The 21,663-nt window shown below is 44.7% G+C and overlaps 1 protein-coding gene across 2 annotated transcripts in view; it reads left to right on the top strand.

The window, feature by feature from the left end:
- LOC115096470 (EH domain-containing protein 1-like) overlaps nucleotides 1–21,663 on the top strand; it is an 82,625-nt gene that overhangs the window by 27,437 nt on the left and 33,525 nt on the right. For both annotated transcript variants that reach the window (XM_029611114.1, XM_029611115.1), the window contains exons 3-4: nucleotides 7,235–7,647; nucleotides 8,720–8,884. In XM_029611114.1, coding sequence (XP_029466974.1) covers nucleotides 7,235–7,647; nucleotides 8,720–8,884 — 578 coding nt within the window. The remainder of the gene's footprint in view (nucleotides 1–7,234; nucleotides 7,648–8,719; nucleotides 8,885–21,663) is intronic.

Raw genomic sequence — 21,663 nt, 5'->3', positions numbered from 1 at the left:
TACGTGCAGTGTTAAGCCAGTCAGCTTTTTCATCGTGGATTAGTTTGTGAATTATGCATAAAGCCTTATATTGAATTCTTTGTTCAATTGGGAGCCAGTGTAGATCAGCGAGCGTTCCTGTAATGTGTAATGTGTCAAAATTCTAGCAGCTGAGTTTTGTAATATTTGTAGTGGCCGAATTGTAGATTGTGGTAGTCCTAAAAGTAGGGAGTTACAGTAATCTGTTCTTGCGAATATCATTGCCTGCAGAATTGTGCGGAAATTGTTTAGTGTTAGTAGAGGTTTTAGTCTTCTCAGGATCATTAGTTTCGCATATCCTTCTTTTATTTTCAATGAGATGTGGTGTTTCATGTTTAGCTCAGGGTCGATTATTACTCCTAGATTTCATACTTTTTTTGCTAGCTCAACGGTTTGGTTATTTTTAATTATGAATGTTGGTAGAATGTGGTGTATGTTTTTACGTTCAAGGTGTAAGAATTCCGTTTTGTCGATGTTTATTACCAGTTCCATCTGATTTAAGAGCTGTTTAATTATCTCAAGATACATATTGGCAAGTTTCATTGTTTCTTTGATGGTGTTTACAATTGGCAGCAGTAGCTGTATATCGTCTGCGTATTAGTAATGTATGATTCCAAGTCCTGCTATTAGGTGACATTCCGGGAGGAGATAAATGTTAAAGAGTGTTGCCGACAAGGCCGATCCCTGTGGGACACCAGTTAGCAGTGTGACTTTGTCCGATAGTGTATTTTTGATTTGTACTTGAAAACATCTATTGTTTAGGTATGACTCAAACCATTTTATTGTTTTATTCGTGAGACCTATTTCTTTCAGTCTATTGAATAGTATTTTGTGATTTACCGTGTCGAATGCTGCGGAGAGATCTAATAGAACTAGAATGTAGTGTGTTCCTGTATCAAAACCTCTTAAGATATTATCTGATAAAGCTAATAGCAGAGTTTCAGAACTGTAGTGTTTGTGAAACCCATGTTGCATTGGGTAAAATATGTTATTACATTCTATATAGTTTGACAATTGTTTTTGTACTGTTTTTTCAATTAGTTTGGCTAATAGGGGTAAGTTTGAGACTGGTCTATAGTTATTGAGAACTAGTGGGTCAAGGTTCTTTTTCTTAATTATTGGTTTAATAATGGCTCCTTTCAAGGTATCCGGCATTATTCCTTCATCAAGTGAGAGGTTGATGATCTTAGTTAGAGTTGGGGATATTGTGTTGGTTAGTTTTTTTAGTTCAGTAATGGGAATGGTGTCAATTACGTGGGTGGCAGGTTTCATTTGATTTATCATTTTCTCAACTTCATCTTGTGATACCTCTTCAAATTCAGACCAGTTACTAACATCTTTAGTGGGCATTTTAATCTCTTGTTTTGTAGTGTTAGGGATTTTTTTTCTCAGATTCTCAATTTTATCTTTAAAGAATTGAGCTACCTCGTTACATTGGTTCTCTTGTAGTGTTAGGTGGTTGTTTGTATTGTCACTAGTTAGATTCTTTACTATGTTAAATAGGATTCTGGTATTATTTGAAAATGTTTCTATTTTTGAGCAGTAGTATTTTTTTTTTTGGTGTCTAAAATTGTTTTTTTGTAGTATGCTAGTTGTTTCCTGTACTTTGTTAAATTCTCAGAAGTTTTGTTATTTTTCCATTCTTGTTCTTTCTTTCTAAGGCATTGTTTTGTTTCCTTGATTTGTTCACTACACCATGGATTATTTTGCTTTGATTCTTTTATGTGGGCCATTTGCATAGGGTTTAATTCATTAGATAGGTAGTTGTTCTATTTAACCAGTCGATTGTTGCGTTGTGGCTATTTGCGTAGTTAATGTGTGTTAATTCTTCAATTAGTCGGTCTTTGAGTATATCGGTGTTGAAAGGGGGATGGTATGAGAATTCAGCTGGTTCAGTGTTTTGCTTTATTATTGGTCTTGTTTGCTTGATCTGGGAGTTAATGAGGAAGTGGTCTGACCATGGGATTTGTGTGTATTCTGTTTTTATGTTTTCAAGGAAGCTACTGTTAATGAAAGTAAGATCTAATGAGTGGCTAGCTTTGTGTGTTGCTTTATCTGTGATCAGTTCGAAACCTAATGCTGTCATTATGTCAATTAGTGTTTGGCAGGTATTAGATAGGGGGATAACGTCCATGTGAAGATTAAAGTCACCTAATATTATAGTGGTTTTAGAGGGATTTAGATGCGTTGTGAAAAATTCAATAAGTGGGGAGATGTTTAATTCAAGGAGACTGGGTGGGCAGTAGACAGGCAGATTTGAAAATGGTTCTTGTCAAAAAGGGCGATTTCATGATTCAAGGGTGCTGGGATTGAGAGCAATTTAGTTTTAAATATTTTTTCAATAATTAATAGTAATCCGCCACCTCTTTTATTTATTCTCGGGATTGAGAAAACTTCGTAGTTTTTGTTTGGTAACTGGTTCTTTAGAACTACATCTGATTTTTACGATGCGGATTCACAATACGTCGAAAATGAATGCACACCCCTAGTGTTTAAATCCTCTGCCCCTTTGTGCTAAAGCGGCCAAGAAAGCAAATAGAATGCAGGGGCTTCAAGTTTAAAGGGACCAGCGCGGGAAACATGGCTCCACCCCCAGGGAGCATGTCAGACGCTGGCAGGGATTTAAACCCTGCAGCCAAGCTTACACCTTGCCTTGCAATAAGGTTCATTCTTAGAAGTTAGTGGTTGCTGTCTTCATTCTTGATCCTGCGTATCCCTGGTCCCTGCTCCAGCCTTGTTCCTGCTCCAGCCCATCCTTGCTTGCTCCTATTCCTGGCTCCTGACTTCGGCTCGTCCCCTGGCTCCTGACTTCGGCTCGTCTCCTGATTCTGGCTTTGGCTCGTCTTCCTGGCTCCTGACTTCGGCTTGTCCCCTGGTATCTTGCTTGCTGCCTGTCTCGACCCCTGGTTTCTGCTGTCTGCCGCCTGCCCTGACTCCTGGTTTGTTCCATGTCCTGCTTGTCTGCTGCCTGTCTTGATCCAGACTGCTCCACGTTCACTCCGTCCGGGAGACCTCACCTAAGTCCAAGCGGCTTGGGTCCTTATGGGCTCCTCCTGGGGGGACCTCGGGTTTCCAGTGGTGAAGTTCCTGTTGGTCTCCTGGCTCCAACCACTCCTCCACTTCGCAACTTCAGGACAACTCTTCGAATACTCGTCTTCAGGAGACCGCACATAAATCCAAGCAGCTTGGATCCTCAAGGACTCCTCCTGGGAGGATCTCAGGCTTCTAGTGGTGAAAATTCGGTGGGTCTCCTGACTTGATCCGCCTCCTGGATACGACCTCCGCTGTGGGCCTTCTCACGGTGCACTTTCATCATTCCTAGCCAGCTCAAGGGTCCACAAACTCAACAGTTTGATCATATTATGATCACTATTGCCAAGTGGCTCCCAACATTATTGCATCTTACATCAAATCATGTGTTCCACTAAGGATAAGTAAATACTTATCTGGCTATTTGGAGTGGTTCGCTGCTACTTAGCTGGATATATACTTTTTTCCATTTCCCAATAAATCTAAAATCATCTTCCCTACTCCATCGTCTCATCCACGCATTGAAACTCTAGAGCTCTGCCTGACTTGTTATGAACCCTGCCCGCGGAGCTATTCCCCACGAGCAGGCACTCACCTCTCTTCCCATGCTCCTGCCTGATGCAGCCGGACAGCAGCATGTGGCTGCCAAATTCCGGCCTTCCCGCGCAGCTGGAGCCGCGGACTTAGTTTCCGTTTGTGGCCCGGAGGCCGCCCATCTTGTTCTGCCATGGACTTCTCTGTTTCAAACGTGGCATGGAGCCACCGCCGACATCCCGACCATCTCCGGGGCTGGAGGCTGCAAGCCCCGAGCTGGCTTGGCAGCTGGAGCCGCCCTCGGGGCCTCCTGCAGCGGCTGGAGCCGCTACCATCGTCGGGGCCTGCTTCCTGGCCCAGCCCTGCTTCTTCCGCTGACATCGGTGCAGGACCGCTGTCCATGGTCCTGCACAGCTTCTTGCTTCCTGCTCCTAGGCGCGCGGCTGCACCTCTCTGCAAGTTTTAAAGGGCCCACGGCCGGATATGCCCTGGGCCCCACCTTCTGACTGTTTCCTGTGACGGCCCTATAAAAGGGCTGTCTTTGCACTACGTCTTGGCCTTGCATCGGAGTTACTTCAGTCCTGGAGGCTCCTGCCTGCCATTGCTCCGTCAGGTCCTTTGTCTTCTTAGTGGGAGCTCCTCGTCTCGTCTTGAACCATGTCTTTGTTGCCTGAGGTCCCCATCCAGGTGTCCTGGTGTCTCGTCTCCTGATGTCTCGCTTCCTGGTGTTCCTGCCCTCCTTGGTGTTTTGCTTCTGTGCTTTGGAGCCTTCTGTTCTGCCGGCTGTGGATCTCCGGGTGACGCTTCTCTGTCTTGGGAGATGCTGACAGTGGACTGATGTCCTGTGCTCCTGAGCCGTCCTGTCCTGCCAGCCTTTGTGGTGCTTCGGATGACATCGGCTTCATCGTCGAAGTCCCGCCTTGACTGGATCCTCTCCTGCGCTTGTCCTGCTCTCCGCGTGGTCCGTGACCAGCCTTCTCGGGCTGCGTAGGGCGCACAGTGGGACAGGGTGGTCCGCAACCAGCCCATTGGGTCCGCCCGTGAAGGTGGGCTGAGTAGGGCACCCTGAGAGACAGTGCCAATGTCTAACTTCCCTGCTTCTTGTTTGGACTTCATCAAGTTCCTCGTCTCTGATGCCGTCGCATCAGTCTTGGTGTCATGTCCTCGCATCAGCCTTGGTGTCATGTCTTTGCCTTCTCATAGTCATGTCTTCGTGTCAAGGCCTCCGTCTGCCCTCATCCTCAGGCTGGCCTGCTGCTCCATGCCGATCCAAGCGGCAGGTCCGAAAAAGCTTGGAATGGTCGGAGGACCGTTCACGTACCAACATTCTCTTGTTGGCTCTGTGAGCTTGCAGGCCTGGCAGAGGGTAAGACCTGTTCTGCCATGCTGGGACACGTCGCCAACCCTCGGTTCGGTCCTGGATCCGTCTGGGGTCGGGCTGAGGCCCAAAGGCACACTACAACATCCGTGTCACACAACATGCCTCTGGCGTCCTGTGTGTGGAACTGGGAGCATTTCTGAGACTGCAACCCTGGAGGTTCTGGATTTCAGTTTTCTACTTAAGAGTCTAAATTTTGCCTCCAGAGCTTCCCTCCTGCACTTTCCTATGTCATTGGTACCCACGTGTACAATGACAGTTGGCTTCTCCCCAGCACTCTCTAAAATCTTCTCTAGATGGTGCATGAGGTCCGCTGCCTATGCACCAGACAATCATCAAGCCCACCAAGCTATTTACATTTCTAATAATCAAATCACCCACTACAATTGCTGTCCTAACCCTCCCATCCTGGGCACATGGCTATGGAGACATATCCTTGGTGCGAGAGGATAATGCATCACTTAGCGGACAGGTCCTAGCTACAGGATCACTTCCTGCAACACCACGGTGATGGTCTCCTGTCAGGTGACCTTGCTTCTCCAAAGTGGCACAAGTGTTGCTTGATTGAAGTTGGGACCACTCTGCTATGTCTCTGAAGGTCTCCTCTATCTACCTATCTGTCTGCCTCAGCTCCTCCAGGTCTGCCTCTCTGGCCTCCAGAGGTCAGACTTGTTCTCTGAGAGCCAGGTGCTCTTTGCACTGAGTGCACACATACAGTACCTCACCAACAGATAGATAGTCATACATGGGGCACTTAGTGCAAAAGACTGGATAGCCCCCAACTCGCTGGTGGGCTTCTGTCTGCATCTTAGTAAGTTATTACAGTTTTAAAAGCTGATTATGTAGTAGGTATGTCTCTGAATTTAAGGTATTTTAAATTATTTGTTGTCTTTTAGAGTCTGAGGTTTTTAAATTGCTAACTAGGTGACTTATGTTAGTTTGTGAATGACCAGCAACAAGACTATAATTAGTCAATCATTAAAAGCAGGGTTAATTGTCTGATATTCAAACTCACTAACTGACTCTTATTTAGAAGGTTTTCCTTTTAATTGGGTGAAGGGGTATCTATTTAACAGAAAAAGAGGGTGGGTGGGATTTGGGGTATCTATTTAACAGAAAAAGAGCTTGGAGTGGCTGGGATTTGGGTGGGAGGTCCAAAACTAACTGCCCCTGGAACCAGAATTCTCACTTTTTTTTTTGTTTTAATTCAAAGCCCAAACACACACATACTAAAATAAATCACTTAACCTATACTTGCTTTTAATCACTATACTCCATAATTTCACCTCTCCCCAAACTTTTAAGTCCCAGTATTATCCAGCAAGCAGTACTCACTGATCCTTTTCAGACACCAGCAAAATCTTTTGCTCTCAATATTTCCCTCATTCCTCCATTAAATCTCTATTCATTTCCTCTGTCTGCAATGGAGATCTGTATATTACACACATATAAACAGATGTTTCATTCCCTCTTTCCAACTTAACTCACAGTGCTTCCTCCTTATCTCACAATCCTTGCAGTTCTGTTGCTCATATTTTTGTCTGATTTTTAGCTTTTGCTACTTAAAAGAATTCACAACCTTAGATATCTCAATTTAGGTTTTTGACTCTTAAGCTTTCTTTGTTCTTGCTGTACTGAGTCAGCCTGTGGAATTTTCTCTCTCTTAGCCTTGACTGGAGGGAGAACAACTTCAATAGGGAGGTGAGAGAGATTGGGTGACCGGTGACTTGCTGTCTTCAGAGAACACCCGCTATAGGTCTGAGGTGCCACTGTGAACACTATGTATGGTTATAGCGACATCTGCAAAGGGACATTAATGAGGGGGAGAGGGGGCCACCAAAACAGTGTATAATCTGCACTATAAGCCATTTATAAACTGAAGGAGCTAATTATATAGTCTCTTGAGGAAAGATGGGGAAATATGATAAAAACATTCAAATATTTAGCAGTCTCCAATAAGGTAGCATTTTCCATAGAATGAAAAACTCAAGGAAAAAGGATCATGCAACTAAAGGGAGAAAGCTACTATTTTCCCTGAGAGGTTAGTGGTAGAAGCCAAAACAGTGTCAGAATTTCAAGCATGCAAGGAACACACACAAAGGGACCTTAGTGGCAGAGGGGAGAGAAGAGACCTGTGAAAGCACAGCAGGGAGGCACAAATGGGCAGACTGGATGGGTAACTGCCAACAACTTTTATTTTTCTTCATAAGCATCTCTCCTTTCCCTGGCACTGACTTTCTCCTCTCTGTTTTTCTCTCCTGGCTCTCCTACCAGGCTATGATTTTGCAGCAGTGCTGGAGTGGTTTGCAGAGCGTGTGGACCGCATTATCCTGCTCTTTGATTCTCACAAGTTGGATATCTCGGATGAGTTCTCAGAGGTGATCAAGGCATTGAAGAACCATGAGGACAAGATCAGAGTGGTACTGAATAAGGCAGATCAGATCGAGACACAGCAGCTCATGCGAGTCTATGGGGCCCTGATGTGGTCCCTTGGCAAGATCATCAACACTCCTGAAGTGGTGCGGGTCTACATCGGCTCCTTCTGGTCCCAGCCCTTAATCATTCCTGAGAATCGGAAGCTGTTTGAGGCAGAGGAGCAAGACCTGTTCCGTGACATCCAGTCGCTCCCCAGGAATGCTGCCGTCCGCAAACTCAATGATCTGATCAAGAGAGCACGGCTGGCCAAGGTATGCTTTGCATGGCTGGTAGATTTGCTGAAACTCGCACTAACAGAAGCCTATCAAGGGGGAAATGTGGGGGAATGTGGAACCTGGTCTCTGACAGCTCTAAGATGATACACTTAAGGTTTACTGGACCCTGAACAGGCTCTGAATAAGGGGAATGTGTGTTCTGGAAACTGTCAAGCAAGAAATAATCTGTAGCAAAGTACAAAGCCTGCTGATTGTATCTGTCTTTTGAAAGATAGTAGTTCCTTTTTCTTCCAGCATGAAGTATCTTTATCTGAGTGTTCATGCTGTGCACATGAACTGAACTTCTGATTTAACTGGTTAATGTCATATTAAATCTGATTATATTGCTGTTCTCTCTCAATCACACTCCTTCTAGTTAGGCATCCCTTACATTTAATGTAATGTTTACTTTTGCCACATATTAGGTGTGTAAGGTGAGACAAACTTTCATTTAATAAAGAAAATGTGTGCACACATGCAGCACCTTTGCTGCATTCAGCTCCAGTGTTAGTTCCTGATAAGTTGGAATACAGAATCATGACCACTCTGCCTGGTTCCCTTTTCATGGCACTTCTGTGGCACTCTTACCCTGTCTCAATTATGCTTTTAAAGTTTGGGATTTAAAAAAAGAGAACTATTTTAAAGCAGTTCTTCCCCTCCCGCCATGCTTTTGAATAGCAATCATTGTAACAGAAATTATAAATTAAATCTCTTGCACATGCACACGTTTGGGTTGTTGGTTTGGATAATGTTGTCCATGTCATGTGGTATGAGTCCATTAAATCCACTTTTGTGATGTCATTTAGGTCTCTTGCAGGTATAGCTGTTCTGCATATATGGAAAACTGCATGAAAAATAGTTAAAGAATTGCAAACCCAACCGAAAAGTTACATTTTTAATGAACATACTGTAGTTGTAGATATTTTGAAATAATAGTATGCTGTAAGTACAATATTTTTAACATCCCTATTTCAGCTTTCATCCTCTGTCCGTGATGTGATCAGTTGAAGGCTTTCGCAGACAGAGAATGGACAGGACTCATGACACATCTATCTTGTGCCTACTATAGGTCCATGCTTATATCATCAGCTCCCTGAAGAAGGAGATGCCAAACGTTTTTGGAAAGGAGAATAAGAAGAAAGAGCTAATTAGTAACCTGGGTGAGATTTACCTGAAGATTGAGCGGGAGCATCAGATTTCTCCTGGGGACTTTCCCAGCCTGAAGAAGATGCAGGTATGGTGTGTGCAACGAGAGAGAAAATTCACACATACAAAGTTTGGAAAGATCAGGCAAGTTAGCAGACTATTGCTTCCTGTCATATCCTAGATAGATTTTTTTTTACTTAATGAAAATATACATGTTATTGGGGCCACAGAATAACATTTTGCAGTCATGTAACCTTCTGTTTACAGCTGTCGTGCAGTGGCAATGATCTGCAAATTGAAGTTAGAGGAACCCAGCAGACCGACAGTGGTGTCGTTTCATTTGCATGATTTTGGGATTCTTGGTTGCCAGCCTTATTCAAAGCAGCTGTGTCTGAATACAATGTTCCTCATCATCCAGCCAGACCAATCCAGATGCATGGTTATGCTCCCATGCAGGCAGATGGAGACAGAGAACAGAATTACTGACATCACTTCTTATAGGATTCCATGCTGACCTCAGTCTGCCAGTATGTCTCCAGCAGATGGCAGACAGTCATAGCTTGTGCTGCTAGCTGATCTAGGCTGGATTCTGAATTAGAGAAGTGGCTGCTCCTGGAGAGTCAGTCCATTAGGGATATTCTGACCCATGGGTAATGATTCAGATGGACTGAATCAAATCACGGTGAATCTAGAAGATGTGGTAGGGCTGATTGACAAACTGAAGAGTAGTAAATCACCTGGACCGGATGGTATACACCCCAGAGTTCTGAAGGAACTAAAAAATGAAATTTCAGACCTATTAGTAAAAATTTGTAACTTATCATTAAAATCATCCATTGTACCTGAAGACTGGAGGATAGCAAATGTAACCCCAATATTTAAAAAGGGCTCCAGGGGCGATCCGGGAAACTACAGACCGGTTAGCCTGACTTCAGTGCCAGGAAAAATAGTGGAAAGTGTTCTAAACATCAAAATCACAGAACATATAGAAAGACATGGTTTAATGGAACAAAGTCAGCATGGCTTTACCCAGGGCAAGTCTTGCCTCACAAATCTGCTTCACTTTTTTGAAGGAGTTAATAAACATGTGGATAAAGGTGAACTGGCAGATATAGTGTACTTGGATTTTCAGAAAGCGTTTGACAAAGTTCCTCATGAGAGGCTTCTAGGAAAAGTAAAAAGTCATGGGATAGGTGGCGATGTCCTTTCATGGATTGCAAACTGGCTAAAAGACAGGAAACAGAGAGTAGGATTAAATAGGCAATTTTCTCAGTGGAAGGGAGTAGACAGTGGAGTGCCTCAGGGATCTGTATTTGGACCCTTACTGTTCAATATATTTATAAATGATCTGGAAAGAAATACGACGAGTGAGATAATCAAATTTGCAGATGACACAAAATTGTTCAGAGTAGTTAAATCACAAGCAGATTGTGATAAATTGCAGGAAGACCTTGTGAGACTGGAAAATTGGGCATCCAAATGGCAGATGAAATTTAATGTGGATAAGTGCAAGGTGATGCATATAGGGAAAAATAACCCATGCTATAATTACACAATGTTGGATTCCATATTAGGTGCTACAACCCAAGAAAGAGATCTAGGTGTCATAGTGGATAACACATTGAAATCGTCGGTGCAGTGTGCTGCGGCAGTCAAAAAAGCAAAAAGAATGTTGGGAATTATTAGAAAGGGAATAGTGAATAAAACGGAAAATGTCATAATGCCTCTGTATCGCTCCATGGTGAGACCGCACCTTGAATACTGTGTACAATTCTGGTCGCCGCATCTCAAAAAAGATATAATTGCGATGGAGAAGGTACAGAGAAGGGCTACCAAAATGATAAGGGGAATGGAACAACTCCCCTATGAGGAAAGACTAAAGAGGTTAGGACTTTTCAGCTTGGAGAAGAGATGACTGAGGGGGGATATAATAGAGGTGTTTAAAATCATGAGAGGTCTAGAACAGGTAGATGTGAATCGGTTATTTACTCTTTCAGATAATAGAAAGACTAGGGGGCACTCCATGAAGTTAGCATGGGGCACATTTAAAACTAATCGGAGAAAGTTCTTTTTTACTCAACGCACAATTAAACTCTGGAATTTGTTGCCAGAGAATGTGGTTAGTGCAGTTAGTATAGCTGTGTTTAAAAAAGGATTGGATACGTTCTTGGAGGAGAAGTCCATTACCTGCTATTAAGTTCACTTAGGGGTAGATTTTCAAACACGGCGCGTTCGTGTACTTTTGCTGGCGCATCAGGCGCCAGCAAAAGTACGTGGGATTTTAGTAGATACGCGCGGAGCCGTGCTTTTCCGCTAAAATCTGGGATCGGCGCGCGCAAGGCTATGGATTCTGTATAGCCGGCGCGCGCCGAGCCGTGCAGCCTACCTCCGTTCCCTCCCCTCACCTTCCCCTCCCTTCCCCTACCTAACCCACCCGCCCGGCCCTGTCTAAACCCCATCTTTACCTTTGTCGGGGGATTTACGCCTCCCTCTGGGAGGCGTAAATCCCCGCGCACCAGCGGGCCGCTAGCGCGCCGGGACGCGACCTGGGGGCGAGTCCGGAGGGCGCGGCCATGCCCCCGGACCGCCCCGGGCCGTAACCACGCCCCCGGACTCGCCCCCAAAACTCTCCCGACACGCCCCCAAAACGGCGCTGCGCTCGGTCCCGCCCCCGACCCGCCCCCCTCCGAAAACCCCGGGACTTACGCGAGTCCTGGGGCTCTGCGCGCGCCGGTAGGCCTATGTAAAATAGGCTGACCTGCGCGCAGGTCCCTGCTCGCCTAAATCCGCCCGGATTTGGGCGGATTTAGGCGAGCAGGGCTCTTAATATCCGCCCCTTAGAGAATAGCCACTGCCATTAGCAATGGTTACATGGAATAGACCTAGTTTTTGGGTACTTGCCAGGTTCTTATGGCCTGGATTGGCCACTGTTGGAAACAGGATGCTGGGCTTGATGGACCCTTGGTCTGACCCAGTATGGCATTTTCTTATGTTCTTAACTGAGCAGAGCAGAGAATCAGAGGGCTCAAGGGAGAGAATCCTATGTTGAGCCTGGTTGTGACTTTTTTTCTCCCCTCTTGGTTCCCTCTGTCCCCTGTCTTCATCTCCTTCCTCCATCTGTCTCTCTTTCCCTCTGATTTCTCCCTACTGCTCCTGGAGCCCTGGGCTCTCAGGTCTTCTTTACTTGATTGTTGCTGGCTGTTCTTTTGTTTGCATAAAGCAAAAAAAACAATGAAAGACAAAGAAGGAAAAAGAGATAAAAGAAAGAAGGGGGAATATAAAAGGATGCCTAATTTCTATCTGCTACTCAAATGTAAACCGGTATGATGTCCCCACTAATACCGGTATATAAAAGTCTTTAAATAAATAAATAAATAAAGGGACCTGGGCAATGAGGAATTAGACCCTGTTGGTGTGAGAGGTAGGAGGGAGAGCATCTTCTTATGTTCCTGTAGTTAGACACTGTGAAGGGGGGAGGGATGGGATGGCAGACATGACTAACCACTTAAACCTCAGCAGTCTTTGTGTAAAATGTGGCATTCATCATACTATGACGGCATGCTTTGCTGGCAGTGTGTAGGGGAGACTGAAAGAGCTGAGCGTTTAACGTTCGTAGCTCTCTCTAGTGCCAGGGATGCAGGGCCAGTCTTGGAAGACGTTCTGATTGGTGCCCTGAGACCCATGATGAGAATGGCAGCCATTTTAGAGCCGCACAGCCCTGCAGGTCTGGATGAGCCTCCCATGCTTTTGCCTGCAAAACCTGAGGGTTTTTCTGCGAGTGATTTAGCTTCTTCTTCAGTTCTTCTGGCACCTTCCCTAAGGGGCAAAGTGTGGGTGCAAAGTCCACTTCAAATCTTTTCCTGCCTTGGGTGGGTAAGGAGAACCATCTTCCTTTACTAGTAGTAAGAGGGCATGGGGAAAGGATTGGAACGCGGAGGAAGGGCCCTCCAAGTCAAACTGCAGAAAATCACTGGGTGCCCAAGGCACACTTTTTAAGATGGCAAATTTAACTCCTGCCCCGGAGCAGGCGTTAAGTAAATCCGTGAGTCAAGGGCTCAGAAGAAATTTTAAAAATACTGTCCTCTGTGGTTCCTCCTAATAGTATCATTATAATACTTACATCTACTGCTTGTGGTGTTTAAGAATAAAGTTATAATGTAATAGCTTGATGAAAAAAAAATTCTGGACACACCCTATACATACACAATAGACACACTCCAGGCTGATTTCGCCTCTTGCTATTGTGCATTAATATTGACCTGGAGTGGGATAAAACGGAGGCTCATATTAAGCAACTTGCAATTGTGAGCGCCTGAAGCCTTTGAGTGCCAAGGACGCACAATTTTTCCTTAGTGCGTCTTTTTTAACACAGCAGCTCATTTAAATATTGCATTGCGTGCCCAGAAAATGTGGTTATGCACATGTTAGGAAAACGGGTGCTCACCGTTTTAACGCACATCTTATTGCATTGGCCTGCTAATTAGGAAATAGGATGATTCTTCTCTGATTAGTCAGTCCTTACAAGTGCTCAATATTTCTGAGTTCAAATGTGAGGAGGAAAATTCTGAGGCAGATCCTATTAAAGCTATCTTAGGAAAGCCATCAAAAGCTTTTCCTCTCAACCCAAAGGTGAGGATTCAGGTGAATTGTTGGTTATCAGATCCTTTTCAGATTGATAGAGAAACACGGCAGGGCTGCCCTTTGTCCCCCATTCTTTTTTTTTTTTAAATTTAATTTTTATTGAATATTTATTAACAAGTAATAATATACCACTGCTCGATCAGGAATAACCTTCTTTAAAATCCATGAATAATAATCCAACAAAAATAGCTACTGTATTGAGATTGATCATAACTAAATAATATATCAATATCATTGCAAAGCACAACTGATAACCACATTCCTAGCCAATATACTTTAATTCTCTTATATAACATCAAAATAAAATAAACAAAATTATATATTAGAATGTATGTGATGTGTAGACTGCTGCTATTTTCAAACATGTAATGTGTGTGAACCCTTGCTGCTGTGATGAGTTTGATGCAGCCTATGAGGTGCACCCTATAGGCTCTCACTGAAAGTTGACAGAGCTGCATTGATGAGAGCTTGGACTAAGGCTTCACCTATACCAGCCCCTTTCCCTACAGATTGAGTCCTTAGGTTCTGGGGATGGCAGGACTTAGGTGAGAGTAGGCAGTGACTTAGGGCCAGACAAGGGTCAGAGGCAGGTGGCAATCAAGAGTAGTCAGGCAAGAGTCAGAGGCAGGCAGCAATCAAGATTAGTCAGGGTCCAGGCAAGGGTCAGATCTGAGAGTTAGGCTGAAGGGAAGACAAGAAAGGGGAGGACGGATGGAAGACAGGTGGAGCTGGATATGAAGAGAAAGGGCAGGCTGGAGAACACAGGAACCAGGAACACAGGAGACCCATTGCTGAAGTGATGTAGAGACGTCTGGAGAGCCCTTTTATAAGGCTAATGATTGTGATGTCCTCAATGGGCACTGCAGCCATTTCCCGCTTTAAATATCAAGACATTGGACATGTGCATGCCTATGGAAGGGAATTAGAGGAGGCGGTCCTAGCGGTGTCCTGCCATGCGAGAGATTTAGGAGGGCAATGGGGAGGCCCGGCCATTGGCAGCATTCGGGGTGAGTGCGGAGGCTTTAGGGACGTCTCGCAAGTTGCCAAACAAAACAAAATGATGCTATAATCTCTCAAATATAATGCCCCCACTTTCCACCCCACTCTGCACTTCTTTCTGGTGCTTGCTCCCTCTAACAATACCTCAAAATACCTTGTATATAGGAAGGAACTATTTACTAAATTTATTATACAATATGTAACGTTTGGTCTTACTTTTTAATCCATTTCACAAAGGAGTCCCAAATCTTTACTAACTTAAGAATATAAGAAATTGCCATACTGGGTCAGACCAAGGGTACATCAAGCCCAGCATCCCGTTTCCAACAGAGGCCAAACCAGGCCACAAGAACCTGGCAAGTACCCAAACACCAAGAAGATCCCATGCGACTGATAGCAGAGGCGCCATTCCCTAAGTCAACTTGATTAATAATAGTTAATGGACTTCTCCTCCAAGAACTTATTCAAGCCTTTTTTGATCCCAGCTACACTAACTGCACTAACCACATCCTCTGGCAACAAATTCCAGAGCTTAATTTTGCCTTGAGTGAAAAAGAATTTTCTCCGATTATTCTTAAATGTGCTACTTGCTAACTTCATGGAGTGCCCCCTAGTCCTTCTATTATCCGAAAGTGTAAATAACCAATTCACATCTACTCGTTCAAGACCTCTCATAATTTTAAAGATCTCTGTCATATCCTCCCTCAGCCGTCTCTTCTCCAAACTTCTGTACAATATCCCGTCTAATTGCTGTAAACCTTCCTAAGTAATACACCCTCTCTATTCGAGCACATAGGTACATCTCAGAAGAGATAGAAGTCTTGCAATTCATATTTGGCTGCAATTGATATTTGCCCCAGCAGAGACATCAAATGTTTGGTATTGGAATATTCAAAAGAAGAAATTTAGGATTCTTGGAGATAGTAATGCCTGTCATCTGTAACATCAAATTTAATGTTCTTTCCCAATAAGCTTTCAACTTGGGAAACTGCCATCATATGTGGAAAAGAGAGCCAATCTTCTCCACATCTCTGCCAACATTTATCATTTTCAAGGGAAAAAACTTATGTAAATATTCAGGAGTCAGATACCAACGATACAATATTTTATAGCCATTTTCAACTATAATAGAGGAAACAGAACGTTTCCCTATCTGTAAATAACAAAGATCCCAAGTTGCTTCCTCAAATACCCCAGATCCTTTTCCCATGATAGTAAATGCACTGTTTTGTGAGGTGGCTCTTCTTTTAAGAACATAAATCTTGGCAATAGAGCGGGTGATCTGATCAGCCTTTTCACAAAATCCCTCAAATAATGATCTGCCTCGCAGCAGATCCTGTGTGGTCACTTTCTGCTTCATAAAGTGTGCAAGCTGTAAATATATAAAAATATCCCCATCAGGAAGTGAAAACTTCTGTGGTAAGCTAACAAATGGTAAGATTCTTTTACTATTTATTTACTTGTTAATTATTTACAGAATCCTAAGCAATTTTACAACCAACATTCGTAGTTAAAACAGAGAATTTCAGGCAACAAAATAAAGACAAAAAATACATGATCCCACACCTGTTCCATCTTGGTGCGATCCAGACACTTCCACGTAAAGAAGGCACTCATGGAGATGCCCAGAGGAAAATCCCTGTTATAATGAAAAGTAGATCAGAAGCAATAGATCCTATCCCCTAGAAGAGAAGGTTTCTATTTATCCCAAACTACAACAGTTTGTAAGATCAGTGCTATGTCTGTGGACACTTAAGCCGAGGCAGGATTGCTCTACCTACAGAGAGAAGCCCTGCAGGTTCTCACCATCAGCAGGCGGACCCAGGTGAAGCAAGAGACTGGACAGGAGCTTTACCTTTACCAGACCACGTTCCCCTCGGGTTGAGCCTTTGGGTGCCAAGGCCGGCAGGACTTAGGCGAGGGTCTCTGCTGGTGACTGGAAACGTTTGATTCCAGGTGAAGGTTGTAGGCAGGCAGCGAGTAGATGTGTCAGGTCCAGGCAAGGATCAGAGGCAGGCAGTGGTCAGGCATATCCAGAGTCCAGGCAAGGGTCAAGGGTAGACAATGATCGGGTGTATCTGGGATCCAGGCAAAGGTCAAACTAGGTATCCATCCAAGGGTGAGGAAGAGGAACAGATAGGGCTAGGACAGATAGGCAAGGTAGGAGTAGGTCGGGCAGGCAGAGACAAAGACTGGAACATGCTGAAGAGAGGTCTGGAACAGGCTGAAGATGAGGACTGGAACAGGCTTGGGAAGCAACATGCATTACACTCGGTAGCTGGACCTGGTGCTGAGGGAGAGACAGAGGCAGTCCTTTATAGGGCTATACTCGTGATGTCATCAGGGAGTGCCGCAGATCTTTTCCCACCATGGGCCTTTTAAGTAGGCTGATGGGCATGCACCTAAGGAGAGGCACGATGCAAGAGGCTGGTGGCGTCCTGCCATGTGGAGCTTGGTGGTGTGTCGGCGTCATTCACTGCGCCAGGAAGCAGTGGGGCCGGCCCAGCCAGGGAGGTAAGGGTAGCAGTTCATGGGAGCAGATCGCGGACTACTGAACGCAACAATCACTTTGTACTTGTCCACATTAAATTTCATCTGCCATTTAATTTCATCTATCTCTATAGTGTATCTAGCTGTTTTAGGCAGCCAGACAAACACATCCAGTGGAACACCTTTTGCCAAATTACTTTCTATCTGGACCCAAAATTTAGTCTTGATTCTTTTGTGCCACTTAATAATTGTCTATAATTAAGCTACCACATAATACCATTAGAGATGGGGAGCCCCCACACCTCTTTTTTGGTTGGTACATAACCCCTCTTGCAACCCTGAGAAGCCTCCTTTTCCATATGAAACTGAAGATTTTTTTCTGCCAAGAACTAAACGTCACATCAGATATGAGACTCTGTAAGGTTTGAAAGAAATAACGAAAAATGCAGTAGCACATTCATCTTAATTGCCGTATTCTTCCAAACCATGTGAAATTAAATCTATCTCATCGATTTAAATTCCGAGTTACCTCCCTCTAGCTGATCTAGATACATCCCAATATGTACACCAAGATGACACACTCCCTCTTTTGTTCATTTAAAGAAAAATTGGTTCTTACCTGCAAATTTTCATTCCTTGAGTTCCACAGATCAGTTCAGATGCACAGTTTTTTCTCCCCTACCAACTGATGGAGACAGAGAAGAAAGGCTTTGCAGAACTGAACTACTTAAGCCAACGTGTCACATGCATTCTCTCATATGTATTGTAACCAAGCTAAGAACTTAACAAACCATAATGAACCCACCAACTCCAGCACAAGCAGGGATTAGGTAAGCCCCAAAATTGGAGCCCATCAACTCTAGAGGATATTTAGAATCCTCCAAAAACTTCTGATTATATACACAGACAAGAGTGGTCTTTCCAGAGAGAGCAGGACTCTGGACTGATTTGTGGAACTCAAAGAATGAAAATTAGCAAATAAGAACAAATGTTCCTTTCCTTATCATTCCCCAGATTAGTCCAGATGCATGGGATGTGCTTAAGCTCCCCTGAACTAGGTGGGAACCTGAAGGACCTGCGCACAACACACTCCAGCAGATTCTGGCATCCGAACATCCAGCTGGTAATGCTTCATGAAAGTGTGTAGTGAAGACCAAGTCACCAATTGATAGATCACCTGCAGGGAAACCAACTGATATTCAGCCTAGGATGCCGCCTATGCTCTGGACAAATGAGCCCATAACCCTACCTGGCCCACGTATCCTTTACAAACATAAGGGGAATGCAATGGCTTTATTCAGCCAAAATGGAGTGGTAGCTCTAGAAGCTTTGTTCCCCTTTTTTACACTGCCAAATAGAACAAAAAGATAAACCAATCTCCAAAAACTATTGGTGACCTTCAAATAGCGCAGCAAAACTTGCCTCATATCCAACAAGTGCAGCTTCTTGTCATGTGCTGAAGACAAGTCCAAATTCCTAAAAGTAGGCAGTTCCACTGAATGAGTCAAATGAAAGGCCGACACCACCTTCAACAAGAAAGAAGGAAACTCCATCCTCTGAAATCTGAAGAAATGGGTCTCTACAAGACAGTGCCTGAAGTTCATAAATCTTCCTAGCCGAACAAATCACCACCAGAAAGACCGACTTCAATATAAGGTCCTTCAATATCGTCTTCCTCAACAGCTCAAACAGCAGACCACACAGAACCTTCAAAACCAAATGAAGAAAACATCTGACTCACCAGAAGCCGCAAATGCTTTGTTACTTTGAGGAACTTCCCCATGTCCGGATTCAAGGCCAAAGATAGCCCCTGCACCTTACCTCTAAAACAGCTCAAGGCCGCCACCTGGAACTCGCAGAGAATTTAATGTGAACCCTTCCTGCAATCCATCCTGCAAAAAGACCAGAATCTGAGAAACTGAAGCCTAAAGGGGAGGAACACCCCCTCCAAAAGACCATGACTCAAACTCCTTCCACATCCTCACCTAAGCCAAGGAAGTAGAAGGTCCCTTGGCCTTAAGCAAAGTCGTAATAACCTCTTTGGACTACCCCTTCAAGCGTAATCAATTCCATTCAAAAGCCAAGCTGTGAGATGAAAGTGAGCCAACTGTTCCAAGAAAACTGGCCCTTGACATAGTAGCCCAGGAAGATGCACGAGCCTCAAGGGACCATTTACTGCCAGAGTTTCCAGGTCTGCAAACCACGGGTGTTGAAGCTATTCTGGAGCTACGAGAATCACCGGCCCCTAATCAGCCTCTATGCACCTGTTATTATTTGTAAGGGTTTTGGGTGGATCCCTGACCAGTGGCAGATGACCATGCCCATGGGGGGAAGTCCCATGAGGGGCCACAGGTCAGGCTCATACAGGATTGGTGATCCACCAGAGGTGGCAGTAGTGAGCTGGGAAGTAGCCCGGTTGGGTTTGTAATCCCTCAGGCTCTGGAACAGCGATCCCACAATGGCTGTGCTGTAATAGAGAGAACTGATATTGTGAGTAGTAGCAGGATATGCAGAGTTCAGGAACAGAGCCTCGTTGGTAATGTACTCACGCAGTGGTCTCTCAGTGTGGAGCACAGGAGCTGGAGTAAAGGCAGGCCCTCGAGGAGTGAGTACCTGGTTCCAGGGAATAGCTCTGAGAGACAGAGATGGTAACTCACAGATGTTATAGGCAGCGGTGTCTTACTGGCAGAAGTGGAGTCTAAGTAGCGAGTCCAGGAACATGGGCCCTCGAGGAGCAAGTACCGGTTCCAGACTGCGACCTGAAACATTTATTTTTATTTATTTTTAACTTTTATATACCGATATTCCTGTATAGGATACATATCGCACCGGTTTACATAGAACTGAACTGTTGCCGTAGGGCAATACATGGAACAAGAACATACATGAAGTACAGTTAAATTATAAAGTAATAGTAATAGTAATAAGAGTAATGATAATAGTGATATAAAAACATGAAATACCATAAGATAAAAATTGTGAAATGGTAGTTAGAACTTTGCTGTACAATAGAACGTGAGAACCTACAGCTATGCATGGTTTCAAATTCACATACACTTCTGGAGCGAGCGTAGCATGCACTTCTGAAGCGAGCGTAGTTGCGGGAACACTGGATCAGATGAAGGAAAACTGGTACTGCCCCTATCATGAGGGACCTGTTAGGGGGTATATATAATAGTGCATTAAGAAAGTCAGACATATAGTAAGTCAGTAAGGAATTAAAAGGGGGGAGGAAGACTCTAGAAAGAGAGAGAGGCCCCCGAGGAGTGGGTACCCCAAATAGAGTAGGTCCGAAGGAGGCAGAGTTGCAAGGTATGGAGAGCGAAGCCCATCCGTTAGGAAACCTTTGCTAACTCGATTAGCTAGCAATCGTGTAGGCCTTTTGTATCCTGGATGCATGACGTCATCACAGGGGGACGCCCCTGAGGTTCGCGCCACTGAAGGTACTTGAAGCAGGGCTGCGTGGCGCGCGCGCCCTAAGGCAGCTGAACAGCATGGCGGGAGGCAGCACCCCAGCTGATCCGGGGACGCCAGAGAGGACGGCAGGCAGACGCCGCGGCAGCCAAACGTCCGTCAACTGCAGGAGGAGTCGCCAGAGAGGTAAGGAGGGCTGAGTGGAAATGTTGGGCAGCGACAGTCGTAACAGCACCTTAGCATTCTGCCTATCAGAGACCAAGGAGGAAACAAGTACAACAGGATCCCGCTCGGCCATGGCTGCACAAGAGCATCTGTGGCTGATGTCTCATCTGTGGCTGAAAAAGTTGGATATTTTGGCATTCTTGACACCATCAAGTCTAGCTGAGGAGCTCCCCATCATGACCAAATTAGCGCCATTGCCTCATCCACAAGCTGCCATTCCCCCAGATCTATCTCATGCCTGCTGAGGAAGTCCTGCTGAACATTCTCCACTCCAGCCACATGGGACACTGCCAGCACTAACAGGTGTTGCTCTACCCAGCAAAACAGCTCCTGGGTCTCCTAGAACACCACTGGGCTCCTGGTTCCTCCCTGATGGTTGATATAAGCTACCACACAAGTTGTCAAAGAAGACTCTCACTGCTTGATGCTGTAGATGAGGAAGAAAACAAACCAACAATTTTCAGATCTCTCTGGTTTCGAAATGGTTGATCGACCATGACAACTCCTCCCATGACCATTAATTGTGCACTGTATTTTCTTGAAAATGGCACCCCATCCTGTCAAACTGGCATCGGTGCCCACCCAGTCTGATATCTTCAGCTCCACTGCCATGTCCAAGTTGGCTTGAAAGCCACCAGGAGAGAATGGACCTGGAATTCCCCTGCAAATGGAGCTTTAAATCCTCTGACTGAGGATTCCAGAGGACAGAAGTGCCCTCAAGTGCAAATGCCCAAGGAATTAGATCTAATGTAGATGCCATAGAACCCAGGATCTGCAAATAATCCCAAACTCTGTGTCTTGGAAACCACAATAATCTTCAGATTTGCACCTGTAACTTCATTAGCTTCTTTGTCATGAGAAATATTTTGCCCAGCTTGGCGTCAAAATATGCCACGAGATACTCTAGCAACTAGGATGGAACCAAGTTACTCTTGGCCATATTCACCACCCAGCCTACAACCTCAACCTGTTCATCACCTTCTGAACTGCATGATACCAAAGATTTTTTGACTTTGCTCGAATGAGCCAATCGTCTAGATAAGGATACACCAGAACACCCTCCCTTTAAAGGTCGGAGGCCTCCACCATGATAACCTT

This window comes from Rhinatrema bivittatum, chromosome 8, assembly GCF_901001135.1.
Source record: "Rhinatrema bivittatum chromosome 8, aRhiBiv1.1, whole genome shotgun sequence".
In the NCBI taxonomy this organism is placed as follows: Eukaryota; Metazoa; Chordata; class Amphibia; order Gymnophiona; family Rhinatrematidae; genus Rhinatrema; species Rhinatrema bivittatum.
This window is presented reverse-complemented; position numbering and strand designations above follow the sequence as displayed.